Source organism: Stegostoma tigrinum, chromosome 14, assembly GCF_030684315.1.
Source record: "Stegostoma tigrinum isolate sSteTig4 chromosome 14, sSteTig4.hap1, whole genome shotgun sequence".
NCBI lineage: Eukaryota > Metazoa > Chordata > Chondrichthyes > Orectolobiformes > Stegostomatidae > Stegostoma > Stegostoma tigrinum.
In genome coordinates this window covers 47,904,882-47,932,469 of record NC_081367.1, presented here as the reverse complement: position 1 = coordinate 47,932,469, position 27,588 = coordinate 47,904,882, and the positions used below count along the sequence as shown (strand labels likewise).

General features: G+C 39.3%; 1 protein-coding gene across 5 annotated transcripts in view; it reads right to left on the bottom strand.

The window, feature by feature from the left end:
* The window catches only part of abcc5 (ATP-binding cassette, sub-family C (CFTR/MRP), member 5), a 121,544-nt gene that overhangs the window by 59,285 nt on the left and 34,671 nt on the right, over nucleotides 1–27,588 (bottom strand). For all 5 annotated transcript variants that reach the window (XM_048541923.2, XM_059651123.1, XM_048541924.2 and 2 more), the window contains 9 exons: nucleotides 26,891–27,064; nucleotides 24,452–24,599; nucleotides 22,455–22,603; nucleotides 21,097–21,204; nucleotides 15,740–16,087; nucleotides 15,435–15,506; nucleotides 9,661–9,785; nucleotides 6,172–6,244; nucleotides 124–327 (listed from right to left, as the gene is read on the bottom strand). In XM_048541923.2, the coding sequence (XP_048397880.1) occupies nucleotides 124–327; nucleotides 6,172–6,244; nucleotides 9,661–9,785; nucleotides 15,435–15,506; nucleotides 15,740–16,087; nucleotides 21,097–21,204; nucleotides 22,455–22,603; nucleotides 24,452–24,599; nucleotides 26,891–27,064 (1,401 nt within the window). The remainder of the gene's footprint in view (nucleotides 1–123; nucleotides 328–6,171; nucleotides 6,245–9,660; nucleotides 9,786–15,434; nucleotides 15,507–15,739; nucleotides 16,088–21,096; nucleotides 21,205–22,454; nucleotides 22,604–24,451; nucleotides 24,600–26,890; nucleotides 27,065–27,588) is intronic.

The following is a 27,588-nucleotide window of genomic DNA, read 5'->3' as shown; positions in this document are numbered from 1 at the left end:
GAACACCCTCACAGTCAAAATAAAAATCATAAAAGGAATTTTAGTTTTTATTTTGTGTGTCTACTTCAAAGATTCTTGTTATTTCATGGTAACACAAGCTCTTTTATTCATGACGTAAGTTACCTGGAGTTGATGGGTGATAAAGAGAACAGTCTTCCATTTCAGCTGCTTTTTAATTGCATTGTTAAAGATGTGGTTTCCTACATGAGCATCCAGTGCACTGAGAGGATCATCCAAAATATAAATGCTTCTGTCACTGTACAAAGCACGTGCCAAACTGATTCTCTGTCGTTGTCCTCCACTCAAATTAGCTCCATGTTCTCCCACCTATAAACCAAACAAACAGTAGAATAAGGGATAATGGGAACTGCAGATGCTGGAGAATCCAAGATAACAAAGTGTGAAGCTGGATGAACACAGCAGGCCAAGCAGCATCTCCGGAGCACAAAAGCTGACGTTTCGGGCTTAGACCCTTCATCAGAGAGGGGGATGGGGAGAGAGTTCTGAAATAAATAGGGAGAGAGGGGGAGGCAGACCGAAGATGGATAGAGGAGAAGATAGGTGGAGAGGACAAGAGTGTTGCAGTGGGAGACAGATTCCCTGAGGTTGGTCCGGAGGGTAACATCTTCAGGTTAGGCATCCCTGGAAGAGGCTTCGCAGTGAAGTTAACATTGTGATCAGAGATAATGGGAACTGCAGATGCTGCAGAATCCAAGATAACAAAGTGTGAAGCTGGATGAACACAGCAGGCCAAGCAGCATCCTAAGATGCTACAACTCTACTTTCCTACCATCTCTGATTCTCAGAGATCGAAAATACTAGTTGTCTCAACTTTAAATACATTCAATGACGGAGCTGAGATAACAAATTCAAAAGGTTCACAATTTTTTCAGTGAAGTATGTTTTCCTCATCTCACTCCTAAATAATGGGTCCCTTATTCTAAGACAGTGCTATGCTTCCTCAACTAGTGAAACCAATCTCGCTTTAAACTGTCAAGCCTCTTCGGAAATTTGTATGTTTTAATAAGATCACCTCATTCTTCTGTATGTCACAGAATATAGACTCAATTTACTCAACCCCTCAAAATCATTGCACAATCCTCTCACCAGAGGGACCAATCTAGTCAATCTTACTTTACCACCTCAAATGCTGTTATATCCTTCCCTAAATAAGGTAAAGTCACCATAGTCTTACCAGACCACAGGGCTGCTCTTGTATTAGAAAGAGGTGATTGGAGGTGGTTTAATCCGAAGGGCACTTTGGCTCAAGTGAGGGGAAAAGTTGACAAGGAGAATACTTCATGGTTATCTCACCTGGTGCAGGAATTAAGATCTGCAAACCAAACCAATTGTCCAGCCAACTGAGCTAAACCAACTCCACCATTGCCACTCCTTCCCTAACTACACATAGGTTTCTACCACAAAACCCTGCACAGCTGAAGCAATACTTCCTTACTCTTGCATTCTAAATCACTTGTAATAAATTTCAATGTGCCTTTGCCTTCACAACTGTTTGCTGGCCCTACATGGCAACTTGGTGTTCTCTGTACAAGTACATCAAGTTCCTCCGTACATTTACAAGTTTCTGGCTTTTTAAAAAAGAACATGCCCTATATTTAGTGAATAACCTCGCAGCTCCTCATATTATACTCCATCTGATATCTATGTGCATACTCAATTAACCTTACTTTATTTATTTCAGCCTCTTTCTGTCCTCTTCACAACTTGTATTCCTACCTAGCTGTCTATTAACTGCAAATGAAGATATACTGTACCTTGACTCTTGGTTTCAAAGATTTACATAGATTTAAGTAAGTCCTGAGCACTGATCCTTGGAAACTCCACTAGTCGCAGGCTGACAATATTACAACGTCCTATTTAGCTTCACATTTGGTTTCCTGTTCATAACCAATCTTCCTTTTATATCAATATAGCAAAACCATGAACCCTTATTTGATGCATTGAGCTTTACTGTGGCATATCATCAAATGCTTTAACGAAGATCTGTATTGTGGGTTGCAGTTAGAGTTGTTGGTTGGTTCACTGACGTGACTGGTTTTCATGTGAACATTTTTCTCTCCTCTAGGTGACTTCATCAGTGCTGTGTAGCCTCCACTGAAGCGCTGTTGTTCTGTCCCACTCTGAATTTATATGGAACAAAAACAAAGTTGCTGGAAAAGCTCAGCAGGTCTGGCAGCATCTGCGAAGGAAAAAACAGAATTAACGTTTCGGATCAGGTGACCCTTCCTCAGAACTGCTGGTGGCTGGGAAAATGTCAGTCTATATGCAGAAAAAAGGAAGGGGATGGGGTAGGGAGTAAATGACGAGTTAGAGCCTAAAAAGCGAGAAGAGCAGTTGGACAGACAAAGGAGTCGATAACAATCATGCTGGGAAGGTTAACAGTTGTTAATGTGAACTATTAGTGACTAACCACAGGTGGTGTGTAATTGCAGGCTATGTTGGCAACAAGGCCTGGCATGTGGGGTTGGGGGCTGGGACATGCAGACTTTAGGCCCGAAAATTATTGAACTTGATATCAAGTGCAGAGGATTGTAGGGTCTCCAAGTGAAAAATGAGGTGTTCCTCTTCCAGCTTGCATTGACCTTTGCTGGAAAACCGCAGCAAGCCAGAGATAGATGTTGGCCAGGAAACAGGAAATTTTTGGGCCAAAACTCTCCCGTGTCCCAGCCCTCTACCCCACACATCAGGTCTTGTTACCACATAGCCTGCCATTACACACGACCTGTTGTTAGTCACCAATAGTCCCCATTAACAACTATTCAGCCTCCCAATATGATTGTTATCAACTCCTTTGTCTGTCCAACTGCTCTTCTCTCACTTTAAGCTCTATCCTATCGTTTACTCCCTACTCCACCTCCCTCCCTTTTTTCTACAGATAAACTGACATTTTCCCTGCCACCAGCAGTTCTGAGGAAGCGTCGCTGGACCCAAAACGTTAACTCTGTTTTTTCCCTTCACAGATGCTGCCAGACCTGCTGAGCTTTTCCAGCAACTTTGCTTTTGTTCCTGATTTACAGCATCCACAGTTCTTTTGGTTTTTATTCTGAACTTATATGGTCTGGTCTGTCATGGTGGGCAGATTCGTTTCTGGTTTTGTACTGTGGTGGTTTGTATATGGTTTTGTATATGGTGGTTTGTATCTACATACTACTATGGTACAAAACTGGAAACAAGACTGCCATGACAGACTGGGCCATAAGAATTCAGAGTGGGACAGAACAACAGCATTTCAACAAGGGTACACAGCACTGACAATGTCACCTAGAAGGGAGACGAAACCTTTGCATGAAAACCAGTCAGCTTGGCGAGCCAACCAACAACTCCAGTATTATCAAATGTCTTTTAAAAAGGCAAATTTGTCACATTTACTGGTTCTTCTTATTGACCTACTAACTGCATTCTCAAAAAACTTCAATGCATTTGTCAAACACTTTAAAACCATGACGACTTTCTCCCATCATAGTACAATTTTTTAAGTGCATCGCAGGCTACTTTACTAATATATTCAAGCATTTATGCAATGACCCAGGCAGGAATAGCAGGAGCGCTCCTAAACATTTTCACTTCCTTCCTGGCTGTAGGAGAGGTACCGAAGGGCCGAAGGACAGCAAATGTGGGACCGTTATTCAAGGAAGCAAGGGATAAACTGTGAAACTACAGGTCAGTCAGGGTAATCTCGGTAATGAGGAGACTTTTGGAAACAACTCTGAGGGACAGAATTCACCTGCATTTGGTGATGAATGGATTAATCAGGAACACTCAGCATGGTTCTGTCAAGGAACTAACCAGACTGAATATTTTAAAAGCAGTGACTAGGTGTGTAGATGGGGGTAATGCTTTCGATGCCTCCTTTTGTAAAGGCCCCACAGGGAGACTGATAGTAAAGGTAAGTGCCCGTGGGATCCAAGAAGTTTGGGAAATTGGCTGAGCTGCAGGAAGCAGAGAGGGTTGGGTGAAGGCTGCTTTTACGACTGGACGTCTACGCCCACAGGTGTCACTGCTGCTTGTGGTTTATATAAATGATTTAAACCTGAGAATAGAAAGTTGATCTTAAGTCCAAGAAAATATGAAAATTGATGGGGTGGTAAACAGTGACAAGGATAGCCTTAAATTACAGGAGGATTTGGACGACCAAATGGTCTGATTAGTGGCAAACGGAATTCAATCTGGATAAATGTGAAGTCATGAACTTGGGCCAACAAACAATGCAAAGGTGTACATGATGAATTGTAGGACCCTAAGAAGAAATGAGGATCTCCTGTGCATGTACATCAGTCCCTTATGGTATCAGGACAGGTGGATAAAGTGGTTAATTGGCATAAGATATACTTGCCTTTATTAGCTAAGGCATAGAGTTTATGAGCAGGGTAGTTGTGCTGGAATTGTATAAGCCATTTTATAGGCCACAGCTAGAATGCTATGTGTAGTTCTGGAATCTACAAGGAAGGATATGATTGCGCTGGAAGAGGTGCAGAGGAGATTTACCGGGGTATTGCCTGAACTGAAAAATTAGTTACCAAGGGAGAGTCGACATACTTAGGTTGTTTTCCTGAGAGCAGAGGAGATTGAGAAGGAACATGACTGAGATGTATAAAATAAGAGAGAGGACAGACAGGAAGAAACTTTACCCCTTAACACAGGGATCAATGACTAGGGAACACAGATTTAAGGGAAAGGAAAGAAAGCTTAGAGGAGATGTGAGAAAAAGCCTTTTCATCTAGTGGGTGGTGGAAGTCTGAACCTCACTGACTTTAAGGGAGGTAAGAGGCAGAAATCATCAAAACATTTAAGAAATATTTAGATGTGCACTTATGATTACAAGGCTATGGACCAAGTGTTAGAAAATGGGATTGGAAGAGTTAGGTGGTTGTTCTCGAATGGTGCAGATTCAGTGGGCTGAAGAGTCTTTTTCTATGCTATAGGCCTCTTATGACTACAACTACAGGCAACGGTGCTGTAGTTTCCTCATTTCTTAAAGAGCAATCATGCATTTGCTAACGTCCAAATTTCTGGGACCATTCTAGAATCTAGGGAACTTTTAAAAAATCATCCACTATCTCTGCTTGACAGCACTGTGAATACACCTTCCATGACCTTTTTAATGATCAAAAGTAGGCTGATGGGGTGTTAGTTGGCCTGGTTGGATTTGCCCTGCTTTTTACGTACAGCCCATATCGGGACAATGTTCCATATTGTTGGATAGAATGTCAGAGCTGTAGCTGTTCTGGAACAGCGTGGTGAGGGACATGGCAAGTCTGGAGCACAGGTCTTCAGTACTATTGCCAGATTTTGTTAGGGCCCATAAGCCTTTGCAATATTCAGTGACTCCAACCACTTCTTGATATGACATGGAATGAATTGAATTGGCTGAAGACTGGCATCTGTGCTGCTGGGGACCTCTGGAAGAGGTCAAAATGGGTCATCTACTCTGCACCTCTGACTGAAGACTCTTGCAAATGCCTCAGTCTTAGCTTTGCACTAATATGGTGGGCTCCTCCATTATTGAAGGTGGGGTTGTTTCTGCAGCTTCCTGCTCAAGTGTGCTGTTTAATTGCCCATGTCTATTCACGTATGGATGTGACATGAGTTGCAGAGCTTAGAGCTGATCCACTGGTTGTGGAATTGCTTGGTTCTCACTTGCCACTTATGCTGTGAAGAACATAGCCTGTTTTGCAGTTTCACCAGGTTGACACCTCATTTTTAGACATGTCTAGTGCTGCTCCTGGTATGCTTTTATTGAACCAGGGTTGGCCAGCTGGCTTGATTGTAATGGTTGAGTGGAGGATATGCTGGGCCAAGAGGTTACAAATTGTGTTGGAGTACAATTCTGCTCCTGCTGATGGCATACAGCAACTCACGAAAACTCAAGACTGAGCGGCTAAATCTGATCAACTTCAATCCCATTTCGCAGAATGGTAGCACCACACAACTCAGTGGAGGGTTTTCTCAATGTAAAAGTGGGGCTTTGATTGTGCGGTGGTCACTCCTGCCAATACTGTCAGGGGCAGATGCATCAGCAGCAGGCAGTTTGGTGAGGATGAGCTCCAGATTCCAGGAAATTCACAATTTTGCAAAATATGAAATAATGACTCATCTGACTAACTTAGGAATTAAACACAGCCAGACGAAAAACATTAATATTTTTCATACCTCTGTCATATCTCCATTGGGCAATATTGCAAGATCTGGTCTCAGGCAGCAGGCAGTAAGTACACTGTTGTATCTAGGTTGAAGGACAGAGTTAGTTTCACATCATTCAACAATAAGGTTCAGTCAAAAACAGCCTCAGGTCAAAAATCAAATTCTGATCTTCGTAAATGATTTATGGACTGAATTTTACATTTTGGCAAAGTGAAATTTGTATCAAGTGTTTTTTTTTTGAGAGATTCTCACCAGGAGGTTCAGTGAAAATTTATACCATATCTTATCAAGCAGCCTCATTAACTACATAGCCTGCCTCAATTCCAATGCTATTAGCATTAAGACCAACAGTGGATGCCACACCCTAAGACCAGGATAGCCTGATCCAAGATTGCTATGCCAGTTAGTGCAGTCTTAGCTATGTAGAGGAATTCCTTGCACTGTGGGAGAAAGGCCAATATCCTTCTCCACTCTGTTAGTATAAGTGCCACCATCTTCCAACTGAGGCCTCACACTCACTCCATCTCCACTACTGTCCCTGCCACTGACACTCATGTTCTGTCACTCTTATTACTGCCTGTAACTTCTCCCTTCACTTTCTGTCACACAACACAACCCAAAAGCACTAACCCTGCATGCCCACTGCACTGGTAGCTCTGGTTGACAGGGCAAAATACACAAATGCAAGGCAAGATGTTGTGAGCATCCCACAAAGGCTCAGAATGAGTGAACAGCATGATAAAGTGAAAACAGCCAATCCATGAGTGGGGTGCATGTCCCAGAGTGCATAGTATCCTCACAGCAACATCACAATGATAGTGGCTGGTGGAGCCCAAGGTAAAGCAATGAAAAAAAAACTAGTATGCTGGCACAGTAGGTAAAAATAGGCAAATGGAATTGTGGCATTTATTGCTCAAGGCATTGTGTATAAAGGTGTTGCTGAAACTGTACAAGTCATTAGTGAGTCAGCACCTGAAGTATTATGCACAATTTTAGTCCCCTTACTTAAAAATAGGAGATTTAGTTGCATTGGAGGCAGTTCAGAGGAGATACACACGATTGATTCAAGAGATGCAGGGTTTGTCTTATGAAGACAGATTGAGGAGTTTAGGCCTATACTCTCTGGAGTTTAGAAGAATGAGAGGTGATCAAATTGGGGAATCTAAGATGCTAAACAGAATTGAGAAAGTAAATGTAGCGAGAGTGTTTCCTTATGTGGGGCAAACTAGAATAAGAGGTCACAGTTTTAGGACAAGGGGTAGGAGACTTAAAACAGTTAAAATGAAAAATACTTCTCTTAAAGGGTCATGAATCTGTGGAATTCACTATCCACTGCTGTTGGTGCCAGGACATCGGTAAATTTAAGGAGGAGATAGATTTTTAATTAGTAGTGTTTTGAAGGGTTATGAAGAACAAGCAGGAAAATGGAGGTCAAGATCACATCAGCCATGATCCTATAATTGTGGAGCAGGCTTGAGGGGCAGAATTGCCTACTCCTACACCTAGTTCTTTTGTTCTTTTGAAGTGCAGAAGCACCCTGTACTTGGATCAGGAATGTGCCATGAAGGTTTGAACAGGCTGGCACATGACAAATGCCTATATTCCTAAACATGGGGAGCATGTCTTGAGATGTTAGATGCTGGTGTCCAACATATAGGTTCTTTGGAGCCACAGGCAAGTTGAAGTCACCAGGTTCTAATTTCATGTCAAGATTCTAATTTACATGTAATGTTTGGTAAGATGGGATGCTGAATTTATTGTGCAATAAGGCATTTAGCAAAAGCATAACATTTGAGTGAGATACTCCCGGCAGCAAGAAAAGCCTTGCTCGACTTCTCGACTGACTCTTCACAAATCATGCCACAATTGACTTCACTCAGACTGCTAGAAGTTTCTGTCCCATTTTTTAAACTAGATTACTGAAAAACTGCATCAAATATTTTAAGATCAATGTTGAGAGGTGTAGGAAGATAGAGAAAAGGTGTTGGCAAAGTTTGCAAGATTGCCTGGTAAGATTGGCAGGGAAGGGAAATGAGATAGCTGAAGTTGTTTCACGTAAGGATGGATTGGGAGCTGGGATTTGTTTTTTTTCTAGGGAAGGGGCACGCTATCTGAGAGGAAAATAATGGAAGGAAGCGTGACTAGACAACAGGACAGGTTGGAGGCAAAACAGAAAAGCTCGGCTCGAGCAAAGAAAAGAGAATGATTTCAAGAGTAGGAAGTAATGGGCTCGGGTCTAAGGCAGGAGTAACCATGCACACATGAATGGATATAGAGGTAATGGAGGTTACTTAGGCATGTCAAAAATTGGAGTGGTACATTCTGGTTATAACTGGAGATTATAATAAACAGTAATCCAAAGTCAAAGACAGAGATCCATGAAAGATTTCAGTTCAAGGGTGGAGTCATCATACAGAGCTAATGAACTGATTTTTAGATCTGAAGGCAGTTGTGGACATCAAATGAATCCAGAAACAATTTGAAATGCGGGTATCAGCAATTGCACCGCTCAAGGTTTTGTTATTGACAATAGAGAACAGAGAGGTCTAAAGAACAGATACTGAAAGAACATAGGTTGATTCAGTGTTTCAACAGACACAAACAATGGGCTCAAAGATAAGTAATGCTCATTCACAGATGCAGAATACCAACAGGGGTGAACAGAGCTAGCAATGATTGGAGTCTGTCTGCACACTAGCTCTCCCTTTGTCCACTTGTTTCGGGGAAGTCTAGGGAATTTTGCAATGAAAATTTAACAGCCTGTAATTTCTGTGTTTTTGTTTCTAATTTCTGTGGCCTGGAGGAGACTGTGTTCCATAATTATGTGGAATGTGTGAAGACACAGCCCATTTCCACTATCTGAGGGACCTGCCTTTCAAATTCTGGCTACAGTCAAAGGAGGAGGGCGAGAGTGCAATATCTGCCCAGGAAAGTCACTTTTTCATTGTATAGTTCTTCAGTGGTGCCTCTTTCAAGATTTTCACCACTTAGCTTCTCACAGCCTTCTGGTTGGCTCAAAAGAGGGTGAAAACCTGATCTTTATGTCTACAGGAGACTAGAGTCAGCTAAGGGTTCTGGTACAGATGGAGAATGCTGACAAACTAAGTAAGCAGTATAAATTTAGCATCATGCTCAAATATTTCATTTCAAGATTTCTAGTCCTTACTTCCTTTTCTTGGAAAGAAAGTTATGCATCAATTTACAAATTCAGCAAAATGCTTCACTGAGAACTATCATTAAAAATTCTTCCAGATATTAATGTTTAAGAAAGCCCTTAATGTTAATGTTTAAGAAGGCAATCTTCAACAGTACCTTATGATTAGTATTTATTTACACAGCTGTAACAGTAGGATAGTTCATAAAATCCTGCACTGTTCAGACGAATTCCTTGTGCATATCAGCTGCGTATTTTTTCTTTGTCAAAGTAACTCATTGACAACATTGTAGTTGGAATACCTTATATTTTAAAAAACAAATTCTTAATTTCTAAATTCTTACCTTTCTTCATTGAATGCTTTATTAAATACAATATTCTCTCTGACAGTGGCACTTCGAATCCATGCTTGTTGAGCAACGTAAGCAAAATCTCCATCAACTGCAATACTTCCTTCTATCAGGGTCATCTAAGAATAATTAAAATGTCATTTTTTTTAGGGGAGGGTTGAGTAGGGAAGCCAAGTGAAAGAGCAAAAAACAAACAACGCTTTCAATTCATTTCTGTCTCTTTTTACATCCCATAGTAATTACAAAACATGCACTTCAGCTCACAAGAACAGAGAAAGATTTACTACTATTTATCTCATCTTCACAAATTCCAGCCACATAGAGTGTGTCACTACCTGACACCACAGCACTCTGTTCCAAAGCATTTTTAAAACTATCTTAAGGATTTGAAGTGAGGCATTATAAAACTTCTGTACAATCCTTGGTCAGTGACAAAAATCCTCTGACTAACCTCAGGTTATTCAATAAGCTGCCAAGTTTAACATTTTCTTCACTGCAATTAGAAACAGGCAGTCAATTTTGGGAACCAATTTTAACCCAATTAAAATTCACTCAGTTACACAGAATTCAACTGGGGCCAAAGAGCGCAAAAACTAACTTAAGGTTCTTGAACAATCACTCCACTTGAAATTAATTAACACTGGAAAACAGGGATCAAACTATAGGACCTTCCTTCTACTTACTGCTATAAAAACAGATACATAATATCACTTAATCCTTGGAACTGAGGTTCTTGTTCGTGGCAGGTAATTTGCAAGCAAATTACACTATATTGTTGAGGGAGCATATTAATTGCAGTGGTTGGAAAGAGGAGATCTTTTTTACTGCCAAGATATTTAACATGCATCCTTAGAAGATAAACTAACTGGATGGAACAATGTTTTGTTGCTTTTAAAATGAAACCGCAAAGTCCTTCAACCTCCATTCCAGCCTAAAAATCAAGCAGTACTATTCATAATTCTCAAGTCTGGAATGTTATTTGTGAACAAACATCATGCTTTTAAAATTATCAACGGACTGCCAATCCCCAACTGTTCCATACAGGCACTAAATGGACTATGTTTTAAATGGCAAAAATTACAGCATGCTACTGTGCAGAGAGACTTGGGTGTCCTTGTGCATGAATCGCTGAAGGTGGGATTGCAGGTGCAGCAGGTGATTAAAAAGGCAAATGCAATTTTGTCTGCCATTGCTCGAGGGATGGAGTTGAAAAACAGGGAGGCTATGCTGCAGCTGTATAGGGTCCTGGTGAGGCCACATCTGGAGTAGTGTGTGCAGTTTTGGTCTCCTTACTTGAGAAGAGATATACTAACAGTGGAGGGGGTGCAGAGGAGATTCACTCGGTTGATTTCAGAGTTGAGAGAGTTGGATTATGAGGACAGACTGAGTAGACTGGGTTAATACTCATTGGAATTCAGAAGAATGAGGGGAGATGTTTTAGAAACATATAAGATTATGAAGGGAATAGGTAAGTTGGAGGCAGGGAGGTTGTTTCCGCTAGCAGGTGAAACTAGGACTAGAGAGCATCACCTCAAAATAAAGGGAAGATGTAGGGCTGAGGTCAGGAAGAACTTCTTCACCCAAAGGGTTGTGAATCTGTGGAATTCCCTGCCCAGTGAAGCAATTGAAGCGTCCTCACTGAATGTTTTTAAGGCAAGGCCAGATAAATTCTTGAACAGCAAGGAATTAAGGATTATGGTGAGTGGGTGGGTAAGTGCAGCTGAGTCTCAAAAAGATCTGCCATGATCTTATTAAACGGCAGAGCAGGCTCAAGAGGCCAGGTGGCCTACTCCTGCTCCTAGTTCTTATGTAATTATTTGGGACTTTTTTTTCCTCTCCAATCTCTAATGAATTGAGTTTCACATGTAGGACAGGACAGCGTCATTCAGTCTACTGTGCATAGGTAAAGTCACCATAGGCAGAGGGTTACCACATTTCAGGTGAGGGGAGAGGTTGAGAAAGTGAATCATTTATAGTATCGGGAATTGAACCCATGCTGCTGGCATCACTCTGCGCCACAAACTACTTGTCCAGCCAACTGAGCTAAACTGACCCCTTCTATTGTGCAAATAGGCTTACTAAACCAGCTAACATGCTAGTCCTGCTTGTCCTAAATCTCTCATCTTACAAATGTTTCATTTTCAAAATTCGCTTTGATCACCTTTTGAAACCTATTTTTGAATCTGCCATAAACACCCATCTATCCTGTGAGTCTGTTCCATTATCCAAATTAAATTAGCAGTTTATCTTTCCTAAATTTTCTAAGTGTTTTGCCTGAATCTTCTCTTCAAGAAATCTACACAGCCCAAATTTCTTCACTCTTTGAACTATTTCTAATACATCAATATCCTTTTGGAAGAACATGAAAGCTGCAAACCATATTCTAGATTTGGTTTCAATATTTCTTTGTATAAAGCAAGATTGTTCTATTGACTTCCAGATTGGTTCTAGTTCTTATTTTTTTCAAATAACTGCCTTATGCTATTCAACAGGCTTCAAGTTACATTCTAAGTAAAATCTATCTGTTCAGAGATTTTATGCCACACCTCTAGAGCAGGTTGTACTTGAACCTTGGTCTTCTGGTGACAATATCACAGTGCCACAAGGCTCCCTCAAGACTGATCCCTAAATTCTTTACAGCATGCGCTGAGATACCTTCTCACATTGTATCGAATTGCATTGTTTCAGTCACTTGCAGGTATGATAGAATTTTTAAAAATGTCATCATCATTCTAATCATTATCTAGCTATCTAGTTTATTTTTCTCAAACTGATCAAGAATAGTTACATCCTTTTTCCATATCATGCATAAATACCATTACCACAAAGTTCTACAGTGTATTTCAGAAGCCACCAAGTATTACTTTGTTCCTCAGATAAAGCATCAACAGTTATCAATAATAGAGATAACAAGGTGTAGAGCTGGATGAACACAGCAGGCCAAGCAGCATCAGAGGAGCAGGAAAGCTGACGTTTTGGGCTGACACCCTTCATCAGAAATGGGGAAGGGGAAAGGGGTTCTCAAATAAATAGTGAGTGAGGGGGAGGTGCATAGAAGATGGAGAAAGGAGAAGACAGGTGGAGAGGAGACATACAGGTCAAAGAGGTGGTGATGGAGCCAGTAAAGGGGAGTGTAGGTGGGGAGGTAGGGAGGGGGCAGGTCAATCCAGAGAGGACGGACAGGTCAAGGGGGCGGGATGGGGCTAGCAGGTAGGAGCTTGAGGTGGGAGAAGGGGATAGGTGGGAGGAAGGACAGGTTACGGAGGCAGGGACAAGCTGGGCTGGTTTTGGGATGTGGTGGGGGAGGGGAGATTTTGAAGCTTGCGAAGTCCACATTGATACCCTTGGGCTGCAGGGTTCCCAAGTGAAATATGAGATCTTGTTCCTGTAACCTGTGGGTGGCATCATTGTGGCACTGCAGGTGGGCCAGGGTGGACATGTCTTCTGAGGAATGGGAGGGGAAGTTGAATTGGTTCGCAACTGGGAGGTGCAGTTGTTTAGTGCAAACCGAGCATAGGTGGTCCGCAAAGCAGTTCCCAAGCCTCCGCTTGGTTTCCCTGACGTACAGTTGGCCACAATGGGAACAGCGGATACAATATACCACATTAGCAGATGTGCAGGTGGGACATCTGGTTGGTATGTAAAGTCTTCTTTGGGCTTAGGATGGGGGTGAGGCGGGGGGAGGTGTAGGGGCAGGTGCAGCACTTCCTGCGTTTGCAGGGAAAAGTGTCGGGTGTGGTGGAGTGTGGAGCAGACAAGGGAGTCACTGAGAGAGTGGTGCCTCTGGAAAGCAGATACGAGTGGGGAAGGAAAAGTGTCTGTGGTGGTGGGGTTGGATTGCAGATGGCCAAAGTGTCAGAGGATGATGCATTGGATCCAGAGATTGTTGGGGTGGTACGTGAGGACGAGGGGATTCTGTTCTGGTTGTTATTGCAGGGAGGGGGTGTGAGATGAGTTGCAGGAAATGCAAGAGACACGATCGAGGGTGTTCTCGACCACTGAGGGAAGGAAGTTGTGGTCGTTGAAAAACAAGGACATCTGAGATGTTTGGGAGTGGAATGCCTCATCCTGGGAGCAGATGCAGCGGAGGTGAAGGAATCGGGAACAAGGAATGGCATTTTTGCAGAAAGGTGGGTGGGTGGAAGTGTATTCTAGGTAGTTATGGGAGTCACTGGGCTTGAAATGGATATCGGTTTCCAGGTGGTTCTCGATAACCTTTGTTGACTATTAAATCAATGTTCACAATTCCACAAATCTCAAAATTCCTTACTAGCCTTACTAGAATCGTTTTATCAAATGCTGTTTGAAATCCCAAGCAATTGAATTTACTGGATTTGTAATCCAGAAGCCTGAATATCTAGTCCAGAGTTTAAATCATACCAAGACAGCTGGGGGACCTAAATTCATTTAAATGAAATCTGAAACATGAAAATATGGATTGTTTGTCAAAACACACCTGGTTTATGATTTTCCTTTAGGCAAGGAAATCTGCCACCTTACTATGGGCTGGCCAACATGTTATTCCAGGCCCAAAACAATGTGGTCAACTCTGAGCTATTTTCCAAAATGGGCTCACAGCCAATTCAATATTGTATTCAGTAGGAAGCCTAGATTCCATTTTCTTAACTGCAATTGGAAATGGGCAATTAATACTGAGGTTACCAGCTTCCCACATCACAGTAATTAAGAAATCCCCATCACCTCTTCAAGGAACTTCAGTAAACTAAGCAATGATTGAGATTAATCCTAAAGTTAGTTTGTTTTCCTTAATTCTTCAACTGTTTCATTCATCATTATGGAATGTTTACAGTTTCAAAGTGTTGGTCTAATCAATTTAAAAGAAATAATGAATTAAAAAGGACAACTGATCTTCATCTGCTTTATGCTCAAGTCTTGATGCCAGACTAAAATTGTTTTCATTTAATAACTGGAATATAATGAAAATCAACATTTTACCACTGTGATTTGTCATACATAAATATTTTAAGAGATCACAGTGTGTAGAAACAAAGTTTTGTTTTTGCAAAATGATTGAAGGCGGGAGGGCAGGTTGAGAACACAATTAACAAAGCATGCAGAATACTGGACTTTGTACACAAAAGCACTGAGTACAAAAACAAGGAAATTATAGTAAATCTAGATATAACACTGGTTTAGCCTTAGCTAGAACACTGGGGCTTTTGGAAGGATGTGCAAGTATTAAAGGCAGTACAAAAAGGGCCCAAAAGAATAATTCCAGGCATGAGGAACTTCACTTACATGGATAGATTTGAGAAGTTGGACTGCACTCCTTGGAATTGGTAAGGTGAAGAGAAAATTTGGTAAATGTGTTCAAAATCATGAAGGATATGTGCAGAGTAAACAGAGAAAAAGTTCCCTTTGGGGGAAGATTCAAGTGTCAAAGGACAATGCTTAAAGGTAATTTGCATAGAAAGCAATAGTGTCACGAGAGACACAGGGAATGGTTAGGACCTGGAATACACTGCCTGGGTGTGGGTTGAGATAGATTTGATCATGGTTTTTAGAAAAGAACTGGGCAGTTAGCTGAAAAGAAAAAATAAAGAACTATGGGGATAGATAGGAGATTTGTTTTTACCATAAACCATGACACACTATGGACTGATTGGTGTTGTCCTGTGCTGTAATTATTCTGTCATTGTCTCCTATAGCATTCAACTAGTCACAATCCAGCACTGACAATGTACCTCAATTTTTACTTGTTAATCTGTAAAACATTTTCAGTGTATCAAAACTTTAAGATGTATTACCTGTCCCAAAACAGCAGAAATCAAGGACGTTTTGCCAGAGCCCACACTGCCACAAATTCCAACCAGCTTCTCCTGCCAGAAATCATATTAACCAGCTTTTAGTACTTTAATTGCAGGCACTGTTGATTATAAACACAGATTTGAAAAACTAATTTTTTTGCATGAAATTAATTTTTACTGTGAATTAATGGCAATATCTTGCAAATTCTGTAACCAAGTTATGCATTAAAAAATAAAATTTATTTAAAATCTAAATTCTCATTTTCTGTGACAATTAAATCACCTTGGGAATGTTTTTTTCTTACCTTCTGAATACTAAGGTTGATGTTGTAAAGAGTTCTCTGTAGTCTGGGACTGGTCAAAGAAATCCCTTTATTCTCATCAGGGCTGGGTTGTTCATCACTGTCTATTAGCAGACGTCCGTTCTGTTCAGTTAGTGGGCCATTTTGCACATTCTGATGTAGTTTCTTTTTTTCTTTCTTCATTTTTGTATCGTGCTCATCTTTTTTGAGGTTGGGAGTCATCTTGGGTGAAGCCTGAGCACTGGAGTCTGGGCAGTCCCAAGCCAGAGTAGCACTTTTCAGCTCTATGGCGATTTGAGAACATTCTGGCTTTTTCCTTATGATGTGAAACTCTTCCATTAGAAATAAACTCTGAACAGGTTGGAGAGGTGTAAAGTTATGACATCTAGTCAATGGAGGTTAAGCCAATGGCTATTCAGCAATACACAGCAGCAGGCTAAAGAAGCAGCTTCTGAAGATCAAATGGAGCTCATTAGTAGCAACTAGATCCAGGCCCAATTACAGCCTGGCAAGACTAGAACAGACTGAATATAAATAAAAGTAGGAGGCCATGCTAATTTTTTTCCATTATCACACTGAGCAACTCACACATAAAATGTATCAGGAACTCTACTCATAAAACAGGAAATTTTGTTTAAAAAAAAAATGAACTATTGTAAATATCTTGACTTTTAATTCCTTTTTGAGTGAACAAGCAGAATGTCAGAATTGTGTAATATAACATTTTTCATTTCATATCCAGTGCTAACTTTAAGCGTTGCACCACTCAAAAAGCAGAATTCTTTCTGTTCTACATCATGTGTGAGAACTGAGAAAACAGCTACTGACCCACCATCATTACCATTTCTATTTAACACACAAGATATCCTCAGAGATATAACAATGTGCCAGAGAAACACAGCAGATATGACAGTGTCTGTAACTTCTTCAGGCCAATTCCAAAACATCAACTTTCTCTCTCCCCAGATGCTTTTGGATCCAAGTTTCTCCAGCATTTTCTGTTTGAATTTTGAATGTCCAGCATTTGCAGTATCTTATTTTAATTTTAGATATCCTTGCAGTCTGTATTTTCAGTGTCTGTATTATCAGGCCACACATTAATAGGTGACAAAATTAATCAAATTCCATCTTTATTGCACGGCAGTGTCAGAGCTTCACTGCTCTGAACATAAAATTTAACAGTGTTTCAAGAAATTTATATTGGCAGTAGTCTAACAGGGTATATGCTTATTCAGTCCAGCATTAGCAAATCCAGGTGAGAATAACAAGATGGTCAATATCTTCATTCCCAGATGTCTGTGGACATCAACTATCATTGACAAGCAGAAATGTAAGAAAGGCATTATTTTATTGTTAACTTTTAAAACCATAAGGCAAGGGTCAATAAAAGTGTAAGCCATTGCACGCTTCACTTTCGTGTACCTGTTGCATGCAAACAGAACCATGAATAGGCTGACTCCTTCAAAACTGAGATGTCACTGACTAATCGTCACAGAGCATTAGCTTTCAGCTAATGGCCAACTGTGCATCATTCAAATACTTCCACATCACCTTGTTGAAACAAGTATGTCCATTTGCCATCAAGCTTTTTGAGTTTACCTACATAATGCTTCAAAAAAATGTGTTGAACTGTACTATGATATTCATAATTCTTACCCTTTACGTTGACAACACATGTTGGGATATACTGGTAGTAGCAACCCTCTGGCATTTTGTTGATGTCCTTCTGCTCTGTTTGAGGCTAAATAGCAAGTATGAGCAAGCAACTGAATGACAGGCAAACTTACTCTCAAATATGGTGCTGTCCCTACTTAAGTGCAAATGATGTACAGTTCCGACAGTTTAAAGGAAGAACACCAGACTGTCCTTTACCAACCTAGGGCCAGCAAAATGATCTAAGGCACCACCGAAAAGTCCAACCAACTTGTGGCTGAATGGCTACTGACTTTGATATCATCCGGGCAGCACTAACTTCAGTATACTTTCTGCTTCAAACCGTTAGAAAAGCATACCTCATACAATTTTGATTATAAGATTGGCTGAACATTAGTCACATTTTTAATCACAGATTTACAAACTTGCAAAATGAAATCAGAGACAAAAGCTATCTATCACTCAGAAGTAAAAGACATCCATCCAATAATAAAGGCACTAATCCATTTATGATTTAAATCTCAAATACAAAATTATCTGTAGACTCATCCAGAAAAAGCGCTCTGTAAAATTAATTTATTTTAAATGCAAGGCATTGCAAAGCTTTAACATAATAAAGTGTGAAGCTGGATGAACACAGCAGGCCAAGCAGCATCTCTGGAGCACAAAAGCTGACGTTTTGGGCCTAGACCCTTCATCAGAGAAGGGGATGGGGTGAGGGTTCTGGGATAAATAGGGAGAAAGGGGGAGGCGGACCGAAGATGGAGAGAAAAGAAGATAGGTGGGGAGTAGAGTATAGGTGGGGAGGTAGGGAGGGGTCAGTCCAGGGAAGATGGACAGGTCAAGGAGGTGGGATGAGGTTAGTAGGTAGGAAATGGAGGTGCGGCTTGGGGTGGGAGGCAGGGATGAGTGAGAGGAAGAACAGGTTAGGGAGGCAGAGACAGGCTGGGCTGGTTTTGGGATGCAGTGGGTGGGGGGGGAAGAGCTGGGCTGGTTGTGTGGTGCAGTGGGGGGAGGGGACGAACTGGGCTGGTTTCGGGATGCGGTGGGGGAAGGGGAGATTTTGAAGCTGGTGAAGTCCACATTGATACCATTGGGCTGCAGGGTTCCCAAGCGGAATATGAGTTTTTTGACATAAGAATGACTCAATATTCTATTGATTACTTAAAACCAAAAAAATGGAAATTTCAGAAGTGCAAAGTTCCCATTTCAGAGTGCTGTTGCATTTTTGACTTCAGCCAACACACGAGTTTTATTAGACACACAGTTCTAAGCCAAATTTTCCAAATGTAGAAACTTCTTGGATGCAGCAAATTTGAAGAAATTTTAAAATTGTTAACCTAAATTACAGTACACTGTCGCACTGAAGTCACTGTAATGACTGGGCATCTTGTGCGGGACTGCAAAAAACTGTTGCAGAAACTAATTTTATCATTTGACACATCAGCCACAAAGACTGTTCATTTTCGAATCTGTAGCAGACTGGGAAAACTACGGGCATTGTTAATAGCATACATCAAACAGTACTATTTGTACTATGTAAATTAAAATATGCCCATAATCTGTTTCACAGGCTTGAAACTTAGTTATTTATCAAAGTTTTTTAATATTGCTCTTCTGCTCACATAGCCCCTTAGTTTGCAGAATTAAAAGACAAAGTCATTAACATAGCCTCAGGATGTAGCTAAGGCTACAAGACTGATTAGTTACAGAAAGCTGAACTATTAAAAATTATGAAATATCAAATAGAAATGTCAAAAAAAAAGTGGTTTGAATTGCTTTCTTAATTAAAAAGGCTTGTGGTTTCAGGCTCTTTATTTCCTAGAAACAGGATAGACATTTTGCTAACAAAAAAATGTTGACACTCGTAAATTTTACACTGTTTGAAGCATTTGTAATGCCTTCAATGATAGATTTTAAAAATGAATAGTGAATGGGCCATGAAAGCTATCACCTAAATGAAATTTGAGAAGCCCTGGTGTTGAAGCCAATGTTTGCATTAAGTAGCACCTCTACGTCCCCAAACAGGGTAGGTGTAGCAAAGGCTATATTACCATGTAAAAGACACGTGTTTGTTTATGCTATTATTTTGGTATTCTAATAGAAATTGGAATCCAGTATGTTGGATAATCCAACAGTCCCAATGCTCCAAAATGATCTAAATGACTTTGTGAAGTTCGAAAACCGGAAGAACAAAATTGCTGGAAAAGCTTGGCAGGTCTGGCAGCATCTGTGAAGGTAAAAAACAGAGTTAACATTTCGGGTCAGTTCTGGGGAAGGGTCAACGGACCCGAAATGTTAACTCTGTTTTTTGCCTTCACAGATGCTGCCAGACCTGCCGAGCTTTTCCAGCAATTTTGTTTTTGTAAAGTTTTAAGCCCAGGTTTTGATCAAGAAACTACTGGTGTTAGAATAGATTTGTTGACAAATTACCCAATTATCAAAAGGGGTACCACCATCTTCCTACACTCAATGTTTCAAATTTATCTTTGACAATAAATTAGAACATTCTCTACCACAAGAAAGGCAATTAGTATTGTCTAAGATGTTTCTGATGGGCCTGAACAGAGTCCTCTGCTCGCTCTGCAAACTTAACAAACATCAAACAAGTTGAACTTAAAATTTTTCAAGAAAGATATCAAAAGTAATGTATTTTTAAACACTCAAGATTGCCAAGACTATTAAAAAACAAAAAAAGCATCCTACATCCATTTTTGTTTATTACAGAGTAATTTGCAGAAAATTGCTGCAGCAAATCATCCATCTAATACACAAAGATGCACAAGGTGCACAAAGATGTCTTTTCTCTCATTGCACTGATTAATGGGCGGGACAAATTCAACTCATTTGAGAAAATATTATCAAAATTTTATAACAACCGTTTAAGTGGGGTTCCTTTTTGAGAAGATTATCTGGTTGCACATTAAGTAATGGATATTAACCTACAAATAACAGATTTCTTCAAGTGATTTTAAAATAAAGAAGCTGGATGTGTTCCACAAGGAAGTTACTACTTTGGGGTCTCGTTAGATTCAACAGGATTGAGTAGCAACATGAAATCCAACACATTAACTCAGAAACAAGGTTTCTAAAAATTGATACAAGTGTAACAGGATATGGTACGGGGCCATTTTCAACTGATTAAATATGGTCTACTTTCTGGAGGCATGCACTCAAATCAAAATTCCCAGGTGAAATGTTTTGCAAAGACAAAACAGTCAGCCTTTCAAATTGAATTATAAAACCTGTCTGTAGTTTGTTTCCTACTCAGCAGCACAAAATATCTTTCATATTCAAATCAAGTCCACGAACATTATGAATATCATTTACAGTGTTCATCAACAGTCCCATTTTAAGTGATAGTTTCTGTGGAAGACTACTTTCAAATATGACCCACATTACATGCAAGTCAGGCTTACTTCTGAAAGATTAAAGCTCAACTTTAATGTTGAATAAACAGGGTTATTAGGTGAAAGAGTTACGTTTGTTCTAAATTGAGTCTGTATTCTTTATAGTCACAGCACCCAATACTCATTTGAGTGATTATTGCTTTCATATTTAAATAGCAAAATAATTATTAGTATTCAGTTCTATAGGACCAGTCAAAAGACCAAAATTTTAAAACATGCAAAATATACTTTTAAAGTATCACTTCCCCATTTGAATTATTTCAAAAGACAACTTGTTTAAAATCCAAAAATGCTCACCTTGAATCTCTCCACAGCTACAGATGCCTCAGAAAGTGACTTCACAGAGAACGGAGTGACTTTAAGAGAAAATGTCATAGCATTGAAAACTGTCACCACAGTGAATGCCTGGATTAAAAAACAGAAGATATCAAAAATCTGGAACTTTGAACCACATGCACAACATAAACAAGTATTTACATACCAGTCCCAGAAAAATACACATATTTGAATTAAGTTGTCTTCATGTAACCAAAACTAAATCCGAGAGTCCAGACATATTGTCAGCACAACATTGTGGGCTGAAGGGCCTGTTCTGTGCTGTACTGTTCTATATCCTCAACCAAGTAAGCCAGAAGTCTCAAATGACTCAGCAAACGATATGCAGATATTTGTGTGAGATGCTACTAATATGGAACACAGACATCATGTCTAAATTATTAACAATATTAACACCCAAATAAAACTCAGCAGAAATAATTGTCATAATCAGTAGTACTGCACTGGATAGTTTTTCTGGTACGAACAAGCACATTCATAATAGGCTAACTGGGGCCAACCATACTACATGAATTATTATTGTAGAGAATCTCAAAACCCATGAGGCCATTTAAAAAAGTAAAAAGTACGACATTGATAATTGCGGGGGCCAAATAAGAAGCAAGTCATGTAAGTAGGGTGCCAGTGTGCACAGTGACAAGGGGACCAGCTAAGTGAAGGAATATTTAGAGCAACTAGAAGATAATAGGTTAAATAACTTGTCAAATCCTGTACTCAAGATTGGACAAATTGGACCAAAGGGTCTGTTTTAATGCTGTACAACTTGGTGACTCTATCAGCCACAATTGTGCTGAATGTCAGAAGAGACTCAAATTCCAAAAAAAAGTCTACTCTAATTCTATTTCTTATCCAAGTGATGTCATTCTTGACAACAAATAATCCAACACACAGCAAATAATCATGTCACTTATAAAATTACTTCAGCCATCCGCAAGGCATTCAATAAAAAATATGGCAGATGGGGTAAAACTTGTAATATTTTAGCACTGCACTGCACCATGGTATACTTTTTATTGGCTCCTCCATATTGTCCCAAATTCCCTTCTAAATCTGCTCATACTATATTTGATATATATTAAATCTGTGAAGCATTTTATGAAACATTAAACTATCCTTTCCCTTTTCAGAATATGATAGTCCCACATTTTTATATCATTGTCAATTTTACAAATTGGCATTTTCTTTTTAATTGTTATTACTCTTTTTTTGCTGCTGCTACCAAGTATCATGTATCTATGAAGTATTGTCTGCTGAAATCCAACAGAAAAGACTATAGAGTTAGGATTCAAACATTCATAATTTTCATCATGCAGACTAACCTCTGCAGCAGTGAGGTCATATCCTAAGAGCATGTGGACAGAAAATGTTACCACACTAGCTATGACTACAACAACTGGAGCAACACCCACTGAGATGCTTTGAAAATATCCAGCATACTCCAAGATCTGTCGTTCCTTTTCTCGTATTTCTAGAAAGGAAACAATAGTTGGAGGATGGTCAGCAAAGCAAAGGCATTTGGATGCAAACATAATCAAATCATATGAAATATCAATACCTAGAAATATATCAAAATATTACAAAGATGGCACTAGAAGAGCCAATTGGCCCACTGTTTCCATGTCAGCTTTATATAAGAAGAAATCAGTTAGCCTCATACCTTAGTGCCTTCCACGTAACCCTACAAAATGCTCGGTACTCAAAAGCTTATCCAATTTCTTATCAAAAAAGACAGACTTGCATTTATCTAATATTTTTCACAACCACTGGATGACTCAGGAGGTTTGACAGCAAAGTAAATACTTTGCAGTGTAACCACTGTTGTATTACAGGAAATTATGGCAGTCAATTTGCACATAGCAAACTTCCACAACCATGTTGCAACCAGATAATCTGTATTTTATGATGTTAAATGAGGGAAACATACTGAAAAATGACACTGGGGATATTTTTCATTCTCTCCCTTGAACAACTGTCATAGTATGTTTTTAGTCCATAGATTAATATCGCTGCCGAAAGCTATCACCCGCAATGCTGTAGTACTTCCTCAGTATTACACTAGAGTGTGAACATTGATTTTTCTGCTCAAAACCTGGAATAGGATGTGAACCTGAACCTGAACCTGAACCTGACACTTAGAGGTGAGACTGCTACAAACAAGTACCATGATTGAACCTATTTTCATCATATTCTATGTCGTGAATTCCAATCCTGATGACATGCTGCATAAAACATTTTCTCATTTTGCCAATGGTTATTTTGTCATTCAATTATATCAATATCCTCTGATTCTTGACCCTTAGAGCAGTTTATCTCTAGCTATTCTCATCAATTGTGAAAACAAAATGTCTTTGTTAATAATGCACAAATAATATTGAATTTCAAGATTCTGTTATCACACAGAATGTGGAGAAAAGAGAATGTTTGCTGTGTACCATGCAGAGATCATTTAAAAGGGTAGTTAACACGATACAGGATGTCTTGCACAAGACCCATTAATACAAAAATTCAAATTAACCATTTAATGATACATAGAACTAGGAATACTGATTTTCGTCATCTGAAATTCAGCCTACATTCATAGGCTGAACAATTAATGGGTAACAGTTCAAGCTTTAAACTTAGCAAAGAGAAGGTTGAGAGGTGCCCTAATCGAGTTCTTAAAAATTATGAAAAGGCTTACAGAAGAAAATTGTTTACACCTGTGGTAAAAGAAAGACCAAAACAAAAGATACAAAATACTCAACAATAGTCCTATTTGAAATTCATGACAAACTTCATTTTACCAAAGGGATGGTTAGAATACAGATCTTCTCAACACACATACAAGCATATTTGCACAGAGCAGCTGAACGGTAAAAGGAGATAGCTGTAATGGAGAAAGGAAGGTTGGAAAGGCAGGACTAGATGAAGTAGGGTGGGAGTAAGCTCATGTGAAGCAGGAAGTATCCTGTTTCTGTGCCTAAACCAGGGAAAACACTGGCAGATTTTATCAATCTATCATCTCTGTATAAGTACACCAGAAATCGGAGCAGCAGGAGTTAGACTGCAATCCAGTGGGAATTGCATTTTCAATGCAAGTTCAAGTTTACACTTGTCTTAGGGAGTTGGTAGGGAGTGCAAGGTAAATGAGTTTTGGTGTGACTCAGCCATGACTGAACTGAATGTTGTATCAGGCTGATGGAGCCGAATGGCCCACTCAGGCTTCTGAAGATATGCTTCCCTAATTGTTAATGATTAAGTTTTATAAAAAGGACCTACAAGAAAGTGGATCAGTTGGATAAATTGCACTTGAAGTTCTTTAATAACGTGTACTCACTGAGAATGCTCTGTGAAAACGCTTTCACCCAAGCATACATTTTGATAAATTTTATGTAGGAGATGATTTCATTCATCCTTTGAACACGTTCATCAGTCACAGAAATGCACTTCCTTCTGAAGTATACTGTCAACCGGGACACGAACATCTGTTACAAAATAAAATAGTTTCCAACATTTGCTCCGAAAGAAATTTGAAAAAAAGTGTAAATGTTTCCATTTCAGTTCTTTTAAGTTATTGATCCATATTTCGTTATAATAGTTAAGGTGAAACTGAAAGCAACCTTTACAGTCTGCACATTAGCAATTAAAAATGGAAATCCAGAAGCTGCTGAGTGATTCTGTGCATTTCCACAGGCTACAACATACAACATCCCTAGGGATACCTTTGAAACCACTTCCCCTTTTAGATTTTCATTCAGCTGTTAAAAAATTAAGCTCTGCTAATATTTTCAATGGTGTACTAAGTCAGATCTATCACTCAAGAAGCACTCTGTCTCTGAAAAGCTGATGCTAAATGATATTCTAATTAGTACGTTCTAATATTTTATTTGAATCAATGTAAAACTTGTAAAAAATTGAAGGATTATTAATGCACTTTCCTTCTTGGTTTACTCTGAGAATTTTTCAATTTGATTGACTGTTTACCCTATTCGATGACAACACTTGCTGGAAGCTTGGAGATCTCCTTAACTTAGCACCAGATTCAAATTAACTTTTGGAAAAATGAAATTTGCTCTACTAAGATCACTAGGTCTTTGTTAGGGAGTTTTCCCCCCAAAGTCTGTGATGAGCACTAATGCTTCATCACTGACTCCAAACTCTGGGTCACTATACTTGGTTTAGTAAAAACAATTGTTCATGAAGGTAGCAATGAAGTCAAAAGGAAAATAAAGTTATGGGCATAACCTAAAGAATCAAGGAGGGAATAAAACAATGGAATGTTAATCACCAACATTTTGATTCATTTAGATTTTTATTCAATGGCCTTCATTTTCATATCGAATAATTAAACCATATACCCAGTGAAGTAACTACTTGAATTAGATTAATCCATTGTTGATAGAGTAAAACCATCCAGGCAAACATATCGTGACTGCTGTTAGAGCTTGTTTACAAATGTTGTCCAGACAACCTTGTGTCAGACTTGGATGGATGTAGATCCAACAATATTTAAGGAGTATGGCCCATCCAGACAAAGATGCCCACTTGACTGGCACTCGATTCAACACCTACAATATTTGCTTCCTTCACCATCAAGGCAGTGTGACAGCAGTGTGTATTATCTACAAGATACATTGCAGCAACCTTCCAAACCTTCAACCATTATCACCTGGAGGGGTGAAAGAAGCACCTGCATGGGAATACCACAAACTTAAAGAAAGTGACACACCACCCTGACTTGGAAATAAATGCTATTTCTTCATTGTTGCTGCATCAACTTTGTCAACCTCCTCTCTTAACAGCTCTATGGATGTTTCTTTGCCCAAGAACTGCAGGAGTTCATCAGGGCAATTAGAACTGGGAAATAAATACTAGTCAGCAACGGCCACATCCCATGAACAAATAAAACAAAACTTGAAATAAATCATTTAAAAAATATATATACAGGAAAGGATTATGGGTGCGCCCAAAGCACAACACTTCCAGGGGAGGCATTCAAACACTGAAGGATATTCAGGTACAACACATCAGAAACTCTGCACTATTAGGCAGGTTTGGTGGGATGGCAGGGGAAATGGATTCAAAGAGCAAATAAATGCTGGAGATCATGAGCTCAAGAATCAGCAAGTTTTACAAGAAAAATAGCAGGGAGATTCTCTGAAGGTCCATATTACTATTTTTACGACTAGCTACTGAATAGGAATCTTAAGAAATTTCAATAGCTTTTGTTTGAAAGTAAATCAGCAGTAATGACTAATAACTGGCAGGAATAAAAGCAGCACCTTCAAGTGTTGAAAATGTTTGAAGTGGAAACAACAAGGATGCTTGCTATAAACAGGTACACAGAAGATCTTTCAAATGCATGGTGGCTAGGTGGGGCATAGTTACACAATCCATGATGAAAACTGTGTTGTTAGAAATGGATATCCAAATTATGTCACAGTCAATAGACATAATGCTTAAAAGTTATCTCTGAGGTCACTCCTTAAGTATGTACAGGATGTGAATAACTGGAGGTTGAAATTACAATCAAAGAATACAAACCCTGTGCACTTTCAATGAAACACTTAATTGAGTATGGTTCCAAAATGCACTGTCAAAACAACAGAACTAAAATGTAGCATGTTACAAACAATATCCTGTTCATTAAAATATCCAAACTGCTTCAAGTTTTAATCAATTACAACAAAACTTTTATTGCAACACTAAATCTAATATAACGTGCCATCACTCAATGGTTAACAACTCTTCAATTTCAGAAGAGACCACAACTTACCATAGCTGGGTAAAAAAGTATGAAGACTGCAGAACCAAGAAATGCAGTTGGACCAAGCAATGTGGCATTATAAATCATTCCCAGAACTGCTACAAGAGGCCCTCCTGCAAGCAAACTTCCAACTGCAGCAGCTTCAAACAGTCGCTGTCCATCGCTTGAACAGATATTGATAAGCTGTGGACAGAAAGAATTTCAAAACATATGATGAGCTCTACAGAGAAGGTCATAGGTTTCCTAAAAATACTTTGCTGTCAATTTTTTTTAAAAGGCATCATACACAGATACTTACTCCACTGTTATCCCCACAGCCTTTACTCATTTGTTTTTACACTTTTCAGAAGATCATCAGATAATTAATTAAATCAGACAATGAATGATATGTTATATCCACGGAAAATTATTCCTTCTGCAACTTAAGTATATAGTATATCTCTTAAAGACCCAGAGTGTCTTATTCAGGTTAGGATTGGTCCTGAATAAATTATTCAAATCAATTCAGCATTATTTTTAATTTTAGGGCAATGCATAATTGCATTTAAATATTCAAAATGAAATAGTCCAAAATACATTTTAAAATTATACAAATGATTTGTAACAAAAACAGATATTGCTGGAGAAGCTCAGCAAGTCTGACAGCACCTGTAGGAAGAATTTTTTTATTGATGACAGCCTTTCTATTCTATGTATACATACAGCAA